General features: G+C 38.8%; 2 protein-coding genes across 3 annotated transcripts in view; one reads left to right on the top strand and one right to left on the bottom strand.

Moving 5' to 3' along the window:
* Positions 1 to 701: 701 nt before the first annotated feature.
* On the top strand, positions 702 to 5727 carry IntS9 (integrator complex subunit 9). The gene is made up of 7 exons (XM_067788368.1): positions 702 to 822; positions 879 to 1475; positions 3709 to 3955; positions 4018 to 4331; positions 4775 to 4877; positions 4941 to 5140; positions 5205 to 5727. The coding sequence occupies exons 1-7, from the start codon at positions 814 to 816 to the stop codon at positions 5700 to 5702; spliced, it is 1968 nt and encodes a 655-aa protein (XP_067644469.1). The 5' UTR covers positions 702 to 813; the 3' UTR covers positions 5703 to 5727.
* Positions 5717 to 15842, bottom strand: part of IleRS-m (Isoleucyl-tRNA synthetase, mitochondrial) — a 93724-nt gene continuing 83598 nt past the window's right edge. For both annotated transcript variants that reach the window (XM_067788362.1, XM_067788361.1), the window contains 3 exons: positions 14357 to 14579; positions 14062 to 14296; positions 5717 to 6154 (listed from right to left, as the gene is read on the bottom strand). In XM_067788362.1, coding sequence (XP_067644463.1) covers positions 5739 to 6154; positions 14062 to 14296; positions 14357 to 14579 — 874 coding nt within the window. In that variant the 3' untranslated portion in view covers positions 5717 to 5738. The remainder of the gene's footprint in view (positions 6155 to 14061; positions 14297 to 14356; positions 14580 to 15842) is intronic.

Here is a 15842-nt window from a genome sequence, read left to right as displayed (position 1 = left end):
AATTTTCGCGTGTTATTTGCATTATTTTTAATGTTAAAAGTGTTAACGTAAAAATAAAATGTAAATCATAAACAAAAACATGTCAAACACACTAATTTTGGGGGAATAGGGGTCGCTTTTTCATGATAGAAATTGTTTTTGTGATTTGAAGTTCCGATAAAGTTTCGTCAGTTTTTTAGCTTGTAGTCCAAGCAAAAATTGAGTAGTGTCATATATGCTTAAGTGTGAGTTTTAAAGTGTACCCTTTTTTCATATAATTTGGTATTATGAGTAGCAAAATAGCACGACTTGACTATATGTGTTAATCTGCGTCCAGTACTTGGGGCTATACGTCATTGTGAATGATGACTAAGTGTGTTATCTTATCTGTCAACTGCCTGACAGGCTGTTCAACATGGCTACTTTTCAGCGTTTTGACGGCCTGTTCAATATGGCGGCGCCTATCTTCAGCGGGTGATAGAAAGAGATACAGAATGAGACAGCGATAGTCATTTACAAATCAGGTGATCCAATCACTTTGGAATTTTGACGTTTATGCAGAAGATATCACACTTAGTCATCATTCACAATGCTATACGTGTTTAAACGACCCTTATAGACCCATCATATGCTTTTTGGTGAAGCATTATGCGATGACAGATGGGTAAAGTCAATATTATGTGTTCGGGCCTTTAAAAATTTTAACTCTATCGATGTATCGAATTTTCTCCATCTCTCTTATCTTTGATTAGTTGACAAATTTGCACTGTTTTCCTGGATGCTGGCAGAGTCTTCCTCAACATCAATATTTTGGCCCACTTGAACTCAAACGAAATGCGCCTTGTAAGTATAGCTCTAACAATTAGCTTCACATATATTTATATTTTTATATTATTTAGTATTGTCTAAGCAACGATTTGGCAAAGCATTGCTATGTCATAACATTTAAAGGATTACGAATTATGCTCGATTGTGGGCTTACCGAACAGACAGTCTTACATTTTTTGCCGCTTCCTTTTGTACAAAGTGTCAAGCTCTCGAATCTTCCCAATTGGATACCAAATCGGGAACATGATCCACAAATGGATGGGGAATTAAAAGAGTGCTGTAGTCGAGTTTTTGTTGATTCGGCACCAGAATTCACACTACCCATGGATAAGATGGTGGATTTTAGTGAAATTGATGTGATATTAATATCAAATTATTTAAATATGTTAGCGCTGCCATACATAACGGAACACACTGGTTTCAAAGGCAAAGTATACGCCACAGAACCAACATTACAAATTGGGCGTTTCTTTCTTGAAGAACTTGTAGAGTATATTGAAGTGGCACCTAAAGCAAGCACGGCACATTTGTGGAAAGATGTTTTACATATATTACCTAGCCCGCTAAGTGAGGCATTCCGACCCAAGAAATGGAAGACAATATTTACCTTAAAAGATGTACATAACAGTTTGGCTCGTGTTACAATTATGGGATATGATGAGAAATTGGTAAAACGACACATACATATGCAGATATGTATATATTTAATGATACATACAATATGCGGTAAAAATCTAGAACAGTGGTCGACTGCTAATACGCGACCAAAAATATCGGGAGTGGTGTCAAGATACCCGTCTTGACATCAGTATTACGCTTCCCAAGGCAGTCGGTTCTATGTACCGGAGCGACTCGGGATTTTCTCCGACCAAGGACTGTCATTTCAGTGTAACCCCATTTAATTTGTTGCGTCCCTCCCACAAATTGGCATCCTCCCAGCAGCTCCTTGCAGCGGGACTGCTCCATATTCTCTTGCTCCGGGAAGGTATCGAATCCAATCCGGGTCCGTCTCCTAACCCCGGTCCTGAGAAATGGTTTTGCTGCATCTGCCGGAAAAGAATCTTTTTAGGACGGTCATACTCTGCTTAGTGTGTCTCGTGTAAGGAATGGTTGCATCGGGCAGGCTGTTCTGAGCTTGCTCCCAAAACCCGGCGTCCACGTAACTTTTAAAAACCTTTTGTGGCTCCTTGCTGTTCACGCCCAATGGCGTCCCGTAGTGCAGCTCCTGCCTTGGGCGGTGCCACTTTCCTAGATGTTCTGGTCTCCGCGACGGCAACCCCTCGACGGATTTCATTGCGCCATGTTGCCAGGTCAAGAACCCAAATCAACCGGGTACCACAATGCTCGCCCAAGGACGTCCAGTCCCAGGGCCACAACAGCAGTTGCGTCCTAACCTTCCTCAACCCAGGTGTAGTCACCCGTCACTTATTCCCAGAGTGACGACGTCTCCCCCTATGCACTTCAGAATTCTGCAGTTAAACTGTAATGGACTAACTGGGAAGATCACGGAGATAGTCGATTTCCTGAAGCGGCACAACATCCGCATTGCTGCGATTCAAGAGACTAAACTCACAGCTAGATGTGCACTGCAAACCTGTTCTGGGTATAATGTCCACAGAAAAGATCGCATGAGCGGAAATGGAGGCGGCCTCGCATTTATCATACACCAATCTGTGCAATATCATATATTTGATCCTGGCATCGACCGCAGGGACAATGTCTTAGAACGTCAAGGCCTATCTGTCCGGTCAGGCGATGCAAACCTCGAAATCATCAACATCTACATCCCTCCTGCCACCTGTTGCCCCAGTGGATACCGCCCTAATATTAGCGCCTTACTCACTGGTAATAATCGCATTATCTGAGGCGATTTCAATGCCCATCACGATCTATGGCATTCAAACTTGCGGGCGGATGTTGGCGGACCAAATAGAAGAAACGAAGTTCTGCACAATAAACGGAGACGCCCCCACACGTATGGTAGGAAACTGTCACAGTTCGCCGGATATTTCAATCGTGATCGCAAAACACGTAAACTGCGTCAACTGGCAGCCGATGGTAACATTAGCATCTGACCACCTGCCTATTTTATTTCGCCCGGTGAATCCAGTACTCAAAGAAAAGTACCCAAAACTTGCGGAAGAGGAACGCATACTCCCCAGGGAAACGCGTTTTACTCTTGCTCAACTTCGTTCTGACTGTAACAGGCTAAACTCTTTCCTATCCAGAATCTACCCCGACATACAAAATGTATGCCCCGCTTGTAATGTGTCCCCATATGACACCAACCATCTCTTTAATTGAAATGTGGAACCAACGCTTCTAACACCCCTTTCATTATGGTCCACCCCTGTTGAAACAGCAAGTTTCCTTGGACTCCCGTTAGAGGATATCGATGACAATTTGTGATCGGTCGCAGCTGTTAGGTGGGACGAAGCACTGCTCCAACAACAACAACATCAGTATTAATAATCCGAAGGGGAAAATAAACATTGTAGCTCGTTCAAAAGATGTTAACGAAAAACCGAAAGATGACCAAGGGCGCCTCCGAAACCGGGGATGGATTCCATATTTTTGCGCAGAACAGCTTTCTGCGTTGGCGGCTTTTGGCCTAGGTTATAAAAGAACTACCCTGCCCGGTCCACCAATTAAGTGGAATCGAAATTGAATCCGTACACAAAATGTTTTCCTGTGTACAACAAAATTACAACAACCACATGAAAATTGCCAACTTTAACTGCAAATATCTCTGCACAGATATACAAATTTTCCGCCTTCAGATTATTGGTATCGAGGTCAATACGGGTCGTTTAACATCTCCCCGATATTGTTGGGCGAATATTAGCAGTCCACCCCTGTTCTAGACTTTTACCCAAAATGCTTATTCGTAATAATTTTAAGGACATACTCGGAGCATTCATAGCAACACCAGTTAGCTCGGGATATTGTCTAGGTTCAAGTAATTGGGTGCTTAGCACGGCACATGAAAAGATATGTTATGTTAGTGGCTCCTCAACATTAACTACACATCCACGTCCAATCAACCAATCCGCTCTCAAGCATGCAGATGTACTAATAATGACAGGTCTAACGCAGGCACCAACTGTAAATCCAGATACGAAATTGGGCGAATTATGTATGAATGTAGGTAAGTTAAGTCAGTATTCCCTTTTGATTGTTCTGTTTTTACTCTATTTTCTTATGATGTAGCTCTTACAATACGTAATAATGGCTCTGCATTGATACCCTGCTATCCCTCTGGTGTTGTTTACGATCTCTTCGAATGTCTTACGCAAAATTTAGAAAATGCTGGATTGAATAATGTACCAATGTTCTTTATTTCCCCTGTTGCTGACAGCTCGTTAGCATATTCTAATATCTTAGCTGAATGGTTAAGTTCGGCCAAACAAAACAAAGTATACCTGCCAGATGATCCCTTTCCACACGCCTTTTATCTGCGTAATTCGAAGTTGAAACATTACAAACATGTTTTTTCGGAGGGCTTCAGTAAGGACTTTCGTCAGGTAATTATATCAGCTAATCAGTGTTTGGTCCTTTAATATACATATACATGTCGGACGCTGTGGTGTGGTGGTAGCGTGCTCCTACTACCACACCAAAGGTCTAAGTCCGGGCAAAGTAGAAGTTTTTCAACTAGAAAAATTAGTGATTTGTCAAGACCTCCGAGTGTATTTCTGCCGTGAAAAGCTTCTCAGTGTAAATTCATCTCGCCTTCGGGTCGGCATAACACATATAGGTCCCGTCCCGCCGACTTCTAGTATAACTTAAATAGGAGCACGTGGCACATTGGAAGAAAATGTCGGCCTAAATCTTCTCGGAGGTAAATCGCGCCAAGTATAATTTTGTTTTATACTTATATACTTTTTTAATTCATAAACTATAGAAAAGCATTTAATTTGAAATTGCCATACAGAGTTTACGGCTCATAAATCTTAAATTTGTTTAGCCCTGCGTAGTATTTTGTGGACATCCGAGCTTGCGGTTTGGTGATGCAGTACACTTCATAGAAATGTGGGGTAATAATGTAAATAACTCCATAATATTTACAGGTAACTTTATATTCGCATGCAATAAGGCTTCAATTAATTAAATAAAAATTAATTTAATTTCAGAACCAGATTTTCCATACCTTCAAGTTTTGGCGCCATTTCAACCGCTTGCTATGAAAGCATTTTACTGTCCCATTGACACATCTCTTAATTATCAGCAAGCAAACAAACTAATAAAGGAACTGAAGCCAAATGTTTTGGTAATACCAGATGCCTACACCAAGCCACATCCAAATGCGCCAAATCTTTTTATTGAGCAACCAGTGAGTATATACCAAGGGCATAACTTTTAAACAAACTGAATAACAAACAACTCAAAATTTTTAGGACAAAAAAATTATCACATTTAAATGTGGTGAAATTATACGTTTACCATTGAAGCGTAAACTAGACCGAGTTTTTATAACATCCGACATGGCGCAAAAAATAATACCTCGGGATGTTGGTAACGGTGTTGCCGTTTCTACAATCACTGGTATCCTTGAAGTTAAGGACAAGGTACACAATATACAACCATGTACGGAAATATCCGATGATAAGTCAAGTGGTAGTAAAATGCCACCTCCTAGTCGTGAAACTGTTCTCAAGAATATGAAATACGAATATGGTACATTAGATGTAGACATGCTTAAAAAACGGCTAATACAAGATGGTATTACAAATATAAAAATGGAGCGCACTGGCAATGTAGTTACGTTACATTTAATAAATGAGGATACTACAATAAAATTTGATGAAAATGAGACACATATAATATGTGGTGGCAAACAATCTTTACGGCTTAAATTGCGTGATTCGGTATTGAAATGCTTACAAAGTTTTTAAATAAAATTAAAAAATTTAAAACTCATCATACAGTTTCTATTTATTAGATAATATATGCACACAGCGTGTACAAACGCAATCGACACTATCAACTGCAAAACGTCTACAACGTGCACATAGTTTTAAGTTTAATTTTTCTACCTTAACATTAATCATATCACTGCTATTTGAGGGTCTCAACGTAACACTTTGTACTTGCAGTAATTCACAAAGTTCGGAATCAGACACGATTATGTTTGGTTCTCCTTTCTGCAATGTACGTAGTAATTGCATCTTCTCACTACTTTCATTATACAAAATTTCCACAGCGAGATTAAATGTATACGTGTTTCCAGCTTGCTGATTGATTAATCTTTTAACTTCGAGTGCAACGTTTATTGCTCTCTCAGCAACAGTATCCTTCCATACGGGATTTGAAGCAATTTTTTGTTGATGAAATGCGCTTTTAGCATCTGTTATAAAAAATACAAATAAATCATTTATTTGAAGCAACATTTTCTGTCTGACCTGATTCCAACTTGGAATAAAAGCCCTTAGTCCAAAGTAAAACTTATTATATCAATGGGTAAATTTTTCGAATGTGAATTTGAATGAAAATGCTTTGAGTAGCGTATATTCAGGGAAATTTTACGTGGTCGTATTTTGTTAAGCGTTATACAATGGCTATCGATTGTATAGAGGCCTGATAAAGCTTCAAGCCACGGCTAACTTCGCAAACATAACCCTTATATGTGTACGTGGTCACAGGAACATGGAGGGCAAAGAGAAGTCAGATGAATTAAATGGGGTTATACTGCAATGGCAGTCCTTGGTCGGGAAAAATCCCGAGTCGCTCCGGTGCATAGAACCGACCGCATTATGTGGAAATACGGCACCTGAGAACTCAGCCGTATGAAGCAAGAAAAAAAAACACAAGCAGGTCCTCAGCGAACTCCACAAACAGGCGTCGGACCTTTATGCCAGGAATTTCCCGGTGAATCCAGTACTCAAAGAACAGTGCCCAAAACTAGCGGAAGAGGAACGCATACTCCCCAGGGAAACACGAGTCACTTTAGCTCAACTTCGATCTGGATACTGTAACAGGTTAAACTCTTACCTATCCAGAATCGACCCCAACATACAAAATGTATGCCTCGTTTGCAATGTATCCCCACATGACACCAACCATCTCTTTAATTGTAATGTGGAACCGACGCCACTAACACCCTTCTCATTATGGTCCGCCCCTGTTGAAACTGCAAGTTTCCTTGGACTCCCGTTAGAGGATATTGATGACAATTTATTTATTTATTTATTTAAGCCAATTAAAAAAGAATCTTATAGGCTAATTATAAAAGTGTAAAGTAGTTAACAATGTTAATACAAATTACCTTACTTATAAAAAGTATTTAAAATACTCAGAAAGCCAACTTTCGAACAAGAAAAATCTATCTCACAAAATTTATAAATTCTATTGAACTTAATTAAGGCTCTAGTAACTGGAGCATTCCGCGCATAAAGAGTCCTAAGAACACTAAAGTGAAAAAACTCAGAAGCACGAAGAGCTCTAGCCGGAATATTAATGAAAATCCTCTCAAGGAGCACAGAGCAATCAACAACCCCACGTAACAAATCGAAAACGAACGATTAAGTTAATCAATAAGCAACGAGCTTTATAAGTCGGGATAGGATCCGAGAAGCGCAGACTGCGTAATGCAAAGTGTACGAATACTTTTTGGATTCGTTCAATTCTTGCAACATGGCAGGAATAATACGGAGACCAAATGAAACAAGCGTAATCAAGTTTGGATCGCACAAACGCGTAATATAAAAGCTTTAGCGTATACGGATCACTGAAATCCGAGCTATGACGCCTAAGAAAAGCCAAATGCACATTAATATGACTTGAAAACGAAAACTTCGAGTCAAATATTACTCCCAAGTCCTTAATTTCACTAACCCGCAACAGGGGCGAGTTTGATATTTGATACACGGTATCAATCATATTGACACGCTTCGAAAAAGTTATTTGAAAGCACTTTGTTAGGTTAGGTTTAGTGATAACCGATTATTATTACACCAGTTACTTAGTTTATCCAAAGCTTCTTGCAACAATACCACAGCATGAAGGCTGTGTATAGGCAAGTATATCCAGCATGAAGGCTATGAATAGGCAAGTATATCTTAAGGTCATCTGCATACAACAACAAACTTACTTTAGAGAAGCAAGAGCAAATATCATTACCTTGTGGAACACCGGAGCAAGCAACGAATGAATGAGACCTAACACCATCAACTACAACCATGCAACGACGATTAAATAAGTAGGATTCAATCGAACTCAAAAATACTGAGTGAAAGCCCAAACAGGCTAACTTTTTAATCAAAATAACATGGGAGACCCGATCGAATGCCTTGGAAAAGTCAGTATACACAGCGTCAACCTGATATCCTGCCTGAAAAGCTGCGAGGCAGTCATCAGAGAAAATAGTCAAATTAAACAAAGTTGAGCGTCCTGGAAAAAATCCATGCTATTCTGGACACACAAAATTCTTAACACAGAAACGTAATTTATCTTGGATGATACATTCAAAGAGCTTTGCCATGGTGGAAAGTTTTGAAATGGGCCTATAATTAGTAATATCATTTTTATTGCCGCTCTCGAAAATAGGTGTAATGAACGCTAATTTCCACGCATCAATAAAAGTACCTGTAGATAACGAATTATTAAAAATTAACAACAGTGGATACACTAGGGAATCACATTGTTTAAACAAAATTGCAGACACACCATCGACATCGGTACTCGTCGACGTCTTAAGCCGAATAATACCATTAAGAACACCTTCCTTAGACAGTACTAGATTACCGAAGTCAATAGAAGCCTGAATATTAAAAGTAATATTATCATGATTGTCAGAATCAGAAGTTAAATTGTTCATAAAGTATTCAGCAAAAAGATTTGCAGCGTCCTCCGGAGGATCGACAGCTTTTTCAGCAAGAAAAAGAGAGGAAGGAATATTCGAAACTGATTTCTTCGAGTTGACAAAGTTCCAAAATGATTTCGGGTTCGATTTAAGATTTTCTTCAAAATTTAAAATATAATTACTGTGTAAAAATTTATCCAGACACGCGAATTTCTTATCATACTCTTTATACAAGTGGAAAAAACTTGGATTTTGAGTTCTTTTAAATTTATTTTTCAAATTCCGAAGTTTCATCAAGGCTCTATTATGCCAGGGCACCTTGTATTTCTTTTTGGAAGCCAAGGGTATAACATTTCTACAAATTTGCAGAACAGTAGATTTAAATATCTCAAACCTATTAGTGGTATCAAGACTGTAAAACAAATTATCCCAATTTATTTCCAGCAAAAGATTTTTCAAATTCGAAAAATCGCATCTCTTAAAATTAAAAGAAAAATTAAGAGCTGATAGTACTGGCTTCGGCAAATTTATAAAATTCCAGATCAAGAACTAATGGAACATGATGCAAATCGGAATCTTTAATAGGAGAAATACATTCAAAAAGTGAAAATTGAAAGTGAAATTATTTGAAAAAAAACGATTAATTTGTTTAATATCAATACTTAAAAAACTAGCTAAGTATTAAATATATTTCGCTGGAGCCAATGACCTCACATGCTATTAAAGCCGAGTTTAATAGAGTCTGTGACCATTTAACATTACACAGATTAAAATCACCTAGCACGCAGAGATGATCACCACCAACTTTGTTCAATGCCAGTGACGTAATGTTATCGACATCTGCAGTATATAAGTCGTGGCTACTATTGGGTGGTATATATGAAGCACAAACAAAAACAGGGTCTGATGAGCCTCGAATGCATACACATAGCTGGTCAAGTAGCGCAATATTATTTTCCAGTATGATTTCAGAAGCATGATGTTTGGAATGTACCGCAATGAGAACTCCACCACCTCGTGCACAACCAGTAAGGTTTGAATTTCTATCTTTGCGAAAAACATTGTATGAAATATGATCAAAATATTCCTCGCTGAAAAAGTTTTCATTTAGCCACGTCTCAATGAAGACAAAAACATCATATTCCTCATGGGAGCTAAATAGCTGCACCATGGGATTTTGTTCTAACACCAGCCATATTCTGCATATATAATCTTAGGTGATTATTTCCTCCATCTAACCCAACCGATTGCCGTCGGACATCGGTTGGACTTCGTCGTTTTTTGGCTTGAATTTAAACGGGCGCACAACAATATTTACAGGCCATAGTTCAGGCCGCAACAGCATCGAATATGAGTTGGCATTAACGCCTAGCTTGAAATTAAGGTGTCTCAAAGAGCTCGGATCAACACCTTTCTTGCTAAGACTAATGCAAATAATGGAGTTTTCTTCCATACCAGTATGTTTAGCAATATATCTTTTTTTACCTGGTCAGCTGTTGCTGAAGTCGAAAAGGGAGATATATGGAGCCATTTTCTGCTGACAATAGCGCGTAACTCATTGCTGTAGCTCGACCCAATAACCAAGGGTTTAGTTAATTTCCGAGCGTTAACATTTTTTGGTGGGCTAGCGTTGACATTTACCCTGGAATCAGCATTGTTACCTGAGTTGTGCAACAGATTTGAATTTATATCGCTTTGGATAGATTTTGCTGTACTAAAACCAGAAGATTTATTTTTGCTTTTATTAGACCTCTTTTTCTACGCACAGTGTTCCAATCACTTTGGCTATCAGCAGCTGCAGATGGTTCATCTAAATTAGTTGCACTCGTATGCGTTGGAAACACTGGCGCCGCAGTCTGAGTACCAGTAGCGGGAGTAGCAAAATGAGGGGACGGCAGCATTGTTTTTTGACAAGCAGAAGCAGAAGAAGAGGTATAAGCAGAGGAAGTAGTAGTAACTACAATTTGTGATCGGTCGTACCTATTGGGTGGAGCGAAGGACTGCTACAACAACAACAACAACAAGTCAGGTGAACTTTCAAGGGCAGGGCACTGAAGGCTGTGGGGGTGGTCGACTTACATCAATCAAAAGAAACATACAAAGCAGATTCAGAGCAGTCTCCAACTGACACTCCTCGCACACCTGCAAGATAACCAGCAAACCTGGGGCGGTATCATCACTTATGATCACGTATCGAAAACAATTTTCACTCAAGCTATATTATGGTTCTAGTGAGTATGCTTTGTCGCCAGTTCACATATTTCATTAATCCGATTTATCGTATCGGAGCTATTGTGATTTAAGAAATGGCATTCGATAACGGATCGTATGACACGATATCGCCCCTGGTCGAATAATGATAGTAAGAGGACAGAGGACCTACTAAATAGGTCAGGGTAAGAAATATTTATCACTGCTACAATCACTGGCCACTGGCCTGCACGCTCAGAGAATGGGGATCCCTTTTGACAGCATTCGCAGGAACTGCGGGGAGAAGGGTAGCAAAAAAACCGGCTGTTGTTGTTGTAGCGATAAGATTTCTCCCCGAAGGCTTTGGGGAGTGTTATCGATGTGATGGTCCTTTGCCGGATACAGATCCGGTACGCTCCGGTAACACAGCACTATTAAGGTACTAGCCCGACCATCTCGGGAACTGTTTGTATGGGCACATTAAACCTTCAGGCCATCCCTCCCTCCCCACCACCAAGTTTCATGAGGAGCTTGGTGTCGCCAGAGCCTCGGCTGTTAATGAAACAGGATTCGCCACGGATAGGTGAGGTTGACAATTGGGTTAGGAGAAGCTATATATTGCACAGGCAACCTGAAAAGGTTGCGCTACACAATCCCTTAAATCTGGTATTTCAGTCGCCTCTTACGACAAACATACCTACCGCGGGTATATTCTAACCCCCCGACCCGCTGGGGGTCTGAAATTACACAACACAAAAAAACCGGCTCACACTAGGTTTGAAACGATGGACAGTTATATACTGCCAGAGCTTAAGGAAGTAGCTAAATTATCTGTAAAAGATATAAGCAGGTTCATTGTCCGCACCAAATAGCTCGCAAAGAGTGTAGGCTGGCCATGCTAAATCCTTAGCAATTGATTCCAGGATAAATGCCGCCCGTGCGCTACATGTACTCGGATCTTTGGTATCTTTGGCACAACCACGAACCAATAAAGCTATTAAAAGCTCTTAAGAGTGGGTGACAGCCTTATCGTGCTACATACTGTGTCCTCTCAACAGTTCTTCGAAAGATTTACGGAGCTCTACGCGTTAGCGGCGACGTATATCGAAGAAGATTTAATATTGCGCTTTACGCAAACATCAATATAGTCAATTGATTTAAAACGCAGCGGCCACGCTGGCTAGGCAATGTTATGCGAATGATATATGATGCTCCGGCTAACAAAGTATTTTTATGGAAGCGTAGGCAGTGAGCGACCCCTACTCCGCTGCAAGAAGCAGGAGGAAAATCATTTAAATGCCTAACCAATTGGCGCCAGTTGATCCAGTGAAGAAGCGACTGGCGCGCTTTGTTGGACGGCTATAAAGGGCTAATTAAACTTCTTTAAGGGCTAATTAAACTTCCTTAACCCTAACGCCATAGTCGTAACCATACCCATATCCACAACCATCTCCAATGTGATCGATTGATTAATGGTGCCTTAACCTAAAAATCGTGAAAATTTCATAAAGATGAAGAAAACGCAAAAAATTACAAACATACTCCACAAAAAATAAGTCTCTTGGTTATAACGTATCCAAAACAATGAATAAAATCTACAAAAAGTTATTAAATTCACCAACTCAAATATTTTTAGGTTATGGATATGGCGAGAAACCAAAAACAAATTGGTTGGCTATGGTATGTTTATGGCGCTAGCGTTATGGTATGACACCATTAATCGATTACATTGATTTCCATAAGGTATGTTCGATCAGCGGTTTTATCTGGTTATGGCTTTATGGTTATAAGGCCCGGTTTTTCAATAGTTGGTTAAGCTAAGCTTAAACTAAGTTTGTTTAAACTATAGTCAAATTTAAACTCCATTTAAACTATTGAAAAATTTTTCAGCCACAGTTTAAGGCCGCGTTCGGGGGTAGGCTTTTTATACGGCAACACTGTTTTTTTTTTTTTTGTTATCTAGATAATTTGTAGATACGGCAACAGTTAGATTTTGTTTACCCAACGAACATAGGAAAAAAATTTCTCCAGCCTTGCATAAATATATATCTAGTTCCAGAGCTGATATCCAACATTATGCTGTAATTATTCTTAAACCAGATAGTTATCAAGTTATTATTCAACTTCATTCTCCAATCACTATCCAACCTTTGAGAAATTTTGTAAAATGTATAGTTCTAGAGTTGACCTCCAACGTCATTCTCAAATTATTTTCCGACCTTTGAGAGATCTTGTGAAATGCACAGCTTTCAAATGCATGTCCAATACATGTCTCGAGTGTATATCCTACTTTACATATCGAGTTGAGGTGGGTTGAAAAAAATCTTCCCCGAGGTGGTACCACCACAGCCAACAGCTGTTTGTTGTGAGAAGTAAACACCTGGTTGAAAGCATTGTGAATGAAACCAAGTGTGATATCTTATCTGTCAACTACCTGACAGGATGTTCAATATGGCTACTTTTTAGCGTTTTGACAGTGTTCAATATGGCGGCGCATAGGGCCAGCTATCTTCAGTGGGTGATAGAAAAAGATACAGAATGAGACAGCGATAGTGAGTTACAAATCTGGTGATCCAATCACTTTGGAATTTTGACGTCTATGCAGAAGATATCACACTTAGTTTGATTCACAATGGTTGAAAGCACTAAAGAAGCGATTTTAATTAATAGTAAGTTATACATATTTTGTTTTCGTGAAAGTACTGTAGCATTGTAATCTTACATTTGAGTCCAGTCAGAGAACCATACATAAATACAAGTTGGGAACTATATTTTTTTAACTTATGTAAGTAATATCATTTTTTGCTTTATAAAAAATTTCCTTTTATGCTCAGAACATTATGATTCTCAAGTTGAGTCCTGTTTCGAAAGAACTTTTGCCTTGTTATCAACATGAGATGTAGTGGTACTTAAGCCCAAATGCGTGTTAGGTATATTCGACGTCATTGCCAACGAACGCAAATAACTGATAAGTTAACTAGAGTTTAACCCTGTCAGATTGGCCGCTTAAGCTCAGCTTAAACTTTAGTTAAAATAGACTGAAAACTGCAGAATAAGTTTAAGCATAGCTTAACTGACAAACTGCGTTGAACTTGTACTGAAAAACCGGGCCTAAGTCAGTAATTGGCCCTTAATCCTTTAAACGGTTAAGCGCCAGTAAAGTAAGTAATAAGGTATTTACGTATTTTATCCTCAGTAGAAATCATTCTGCGCCCCTACGATATAGTCTAAGAAAACTTTTGTAATTTATAATTGATACTTACCATAAAACCCCCAACTTTCCTCCACCAAGAAAGGTGTGAGAGGCCACAGTGTTTTGCAGAGTATTTTATAACAATTCAATAATGTAAGACGTATATTTTTCAAGTCTGCATCATCGCCGCAATACAGCCTATCCTTTATAGTGTGTACATAAATAGCTGAGATTTGATTTGTCACGAAGTTTTGCACGGTAGTTACCACACGATTATATTCGCATGCATTGTAGAGTTGCGTGATCTAAAGTTAAATAAGTAAATAATACAACATAGTATATTTTGCATAATAATTTTTGTTTACCTCATTATCATATGTGATTAAAGCATTTAAAAGATAGCTATTTAAACAAAGTTTCTCTTTTTCAGGCACATTTATATTGTCTTCTTCTTTTTTTTCACCAACGACGCCATTTAAATAGCGTAAGATAGCACGTACTTTACTAACGCTGTCGGCAGACTGCTGCATTAACTTCTCACTAACGGTAATAGACATATTTTGTGCGCCATGCGAAGCCACCCACCACCTAAAGAGTTTTATTTATTACGTTAAGTACAATTGAGTAATTCCATGTTAGAGCGATTTTAGTTAATTTCAAAACGTTTATTTCGACAAAAAATTAAATCGTGATCAATCTCGAATAGTGTGGCCAATATTTAATGCTGATGTGGAGCAAAGCGTTTCTCACTTTTACAATACCATTTACTGTCTTTTTGAAAAATACGTACCTAAGCGGATTTGTGTACATTCCGATACAAGACAAGTATGGTTCACTAAAGAGCTGAAAATTTTAAAGAATAAAAATTCTCGATCTTTCAAGTTGTTCAAAAAGACGGGTTTACATAACCATTACTTACAGTACTCGATTCTACGCTGCAAGTATTTTCAATTGAACAAAAAGTGTTACAAAGCTTATCTTTGTAAAATGAAAAGAAATATAACTTGCAACCCGAAGGCATTTTATGGATTCGTAAACTCTAAACGCAGGGTGAAAGGGCTTCCATCATCCATGAAATTCCAAGATAATATTTCCAGCGATGATCAAGAGATCGCCGACTTCTTTGCGGAATTTTTCAAATCAAATTACTCTATTGAGACCAACGTTTCACCTAATGAATACCCATACCATATTGATTCATGTTATTCACTCAGAGCTCCATTTATATCTTCAGAAGATGTATTATCTTATTTAAAAACTTTAAAAGTATCATATTCATACGGCCCCGACAGGATCCCGACACACTTTCTTAAAAAATGTGCTGCAAACATCTATCAGCCGCTAACAGATTTATTTAATTTATCTTTAATTTATGGCGTTTTCCCAACAACAACAATCTTTTCTTATTCCGCTTCATAAAAATGGAAGCAGGTCTTCAATAGAAAACTACCGGGGCATAGCAAAGTTATCCGCTATCCCAAAGTTATTTGAGGCTATTGTTACCCACAACCTAACATTCTCTATTTCCCCCATAATTGCAAGCTCGCAGCATGGGTTCTGTAAGGGCAAATCACCTATCACCAATTTACTAGAATTTACCACCCACGTTTCTAATGGATTTAGAAAAGGCCTTCACACTGATGTAATTTACACCGATTTCAGTAAAGCTTTCGACAAAGTATCACACCCATTATTTATTCATAAGCTCAGTCAACTCGGTTTTCAACCCCGTCTTATATGTTGGATTTCTTCGTATCTTGGTTATCGTACGCAAAAAGTAATCTTTAAAAATACACTTTCTGGGGTCATCAATGTTTCTTCTGGTGTTCCTCAGGGCAGCCATCTTGGGCC

The sequence above is a fragment of the Eurosta solidaginis genome, chromosome 5 (assembly GCF_040869045.1).
Source record: "Eurosta solidaginis isolate ZX-2024a chromosome 5, ASM4086904v1, whole genome shotgun sequence".
NCBI lineage: Eukaryota > Metazoa > Arthropoda > Insecta > Diptera > Tephritidae > Eurosta > Eurosta solidaginis.
The sequence above is the reverse complement of the archived record's forward strand: the minus strand, read 5'-3'. Positions and strand labels throughout refer to the sequence as shown.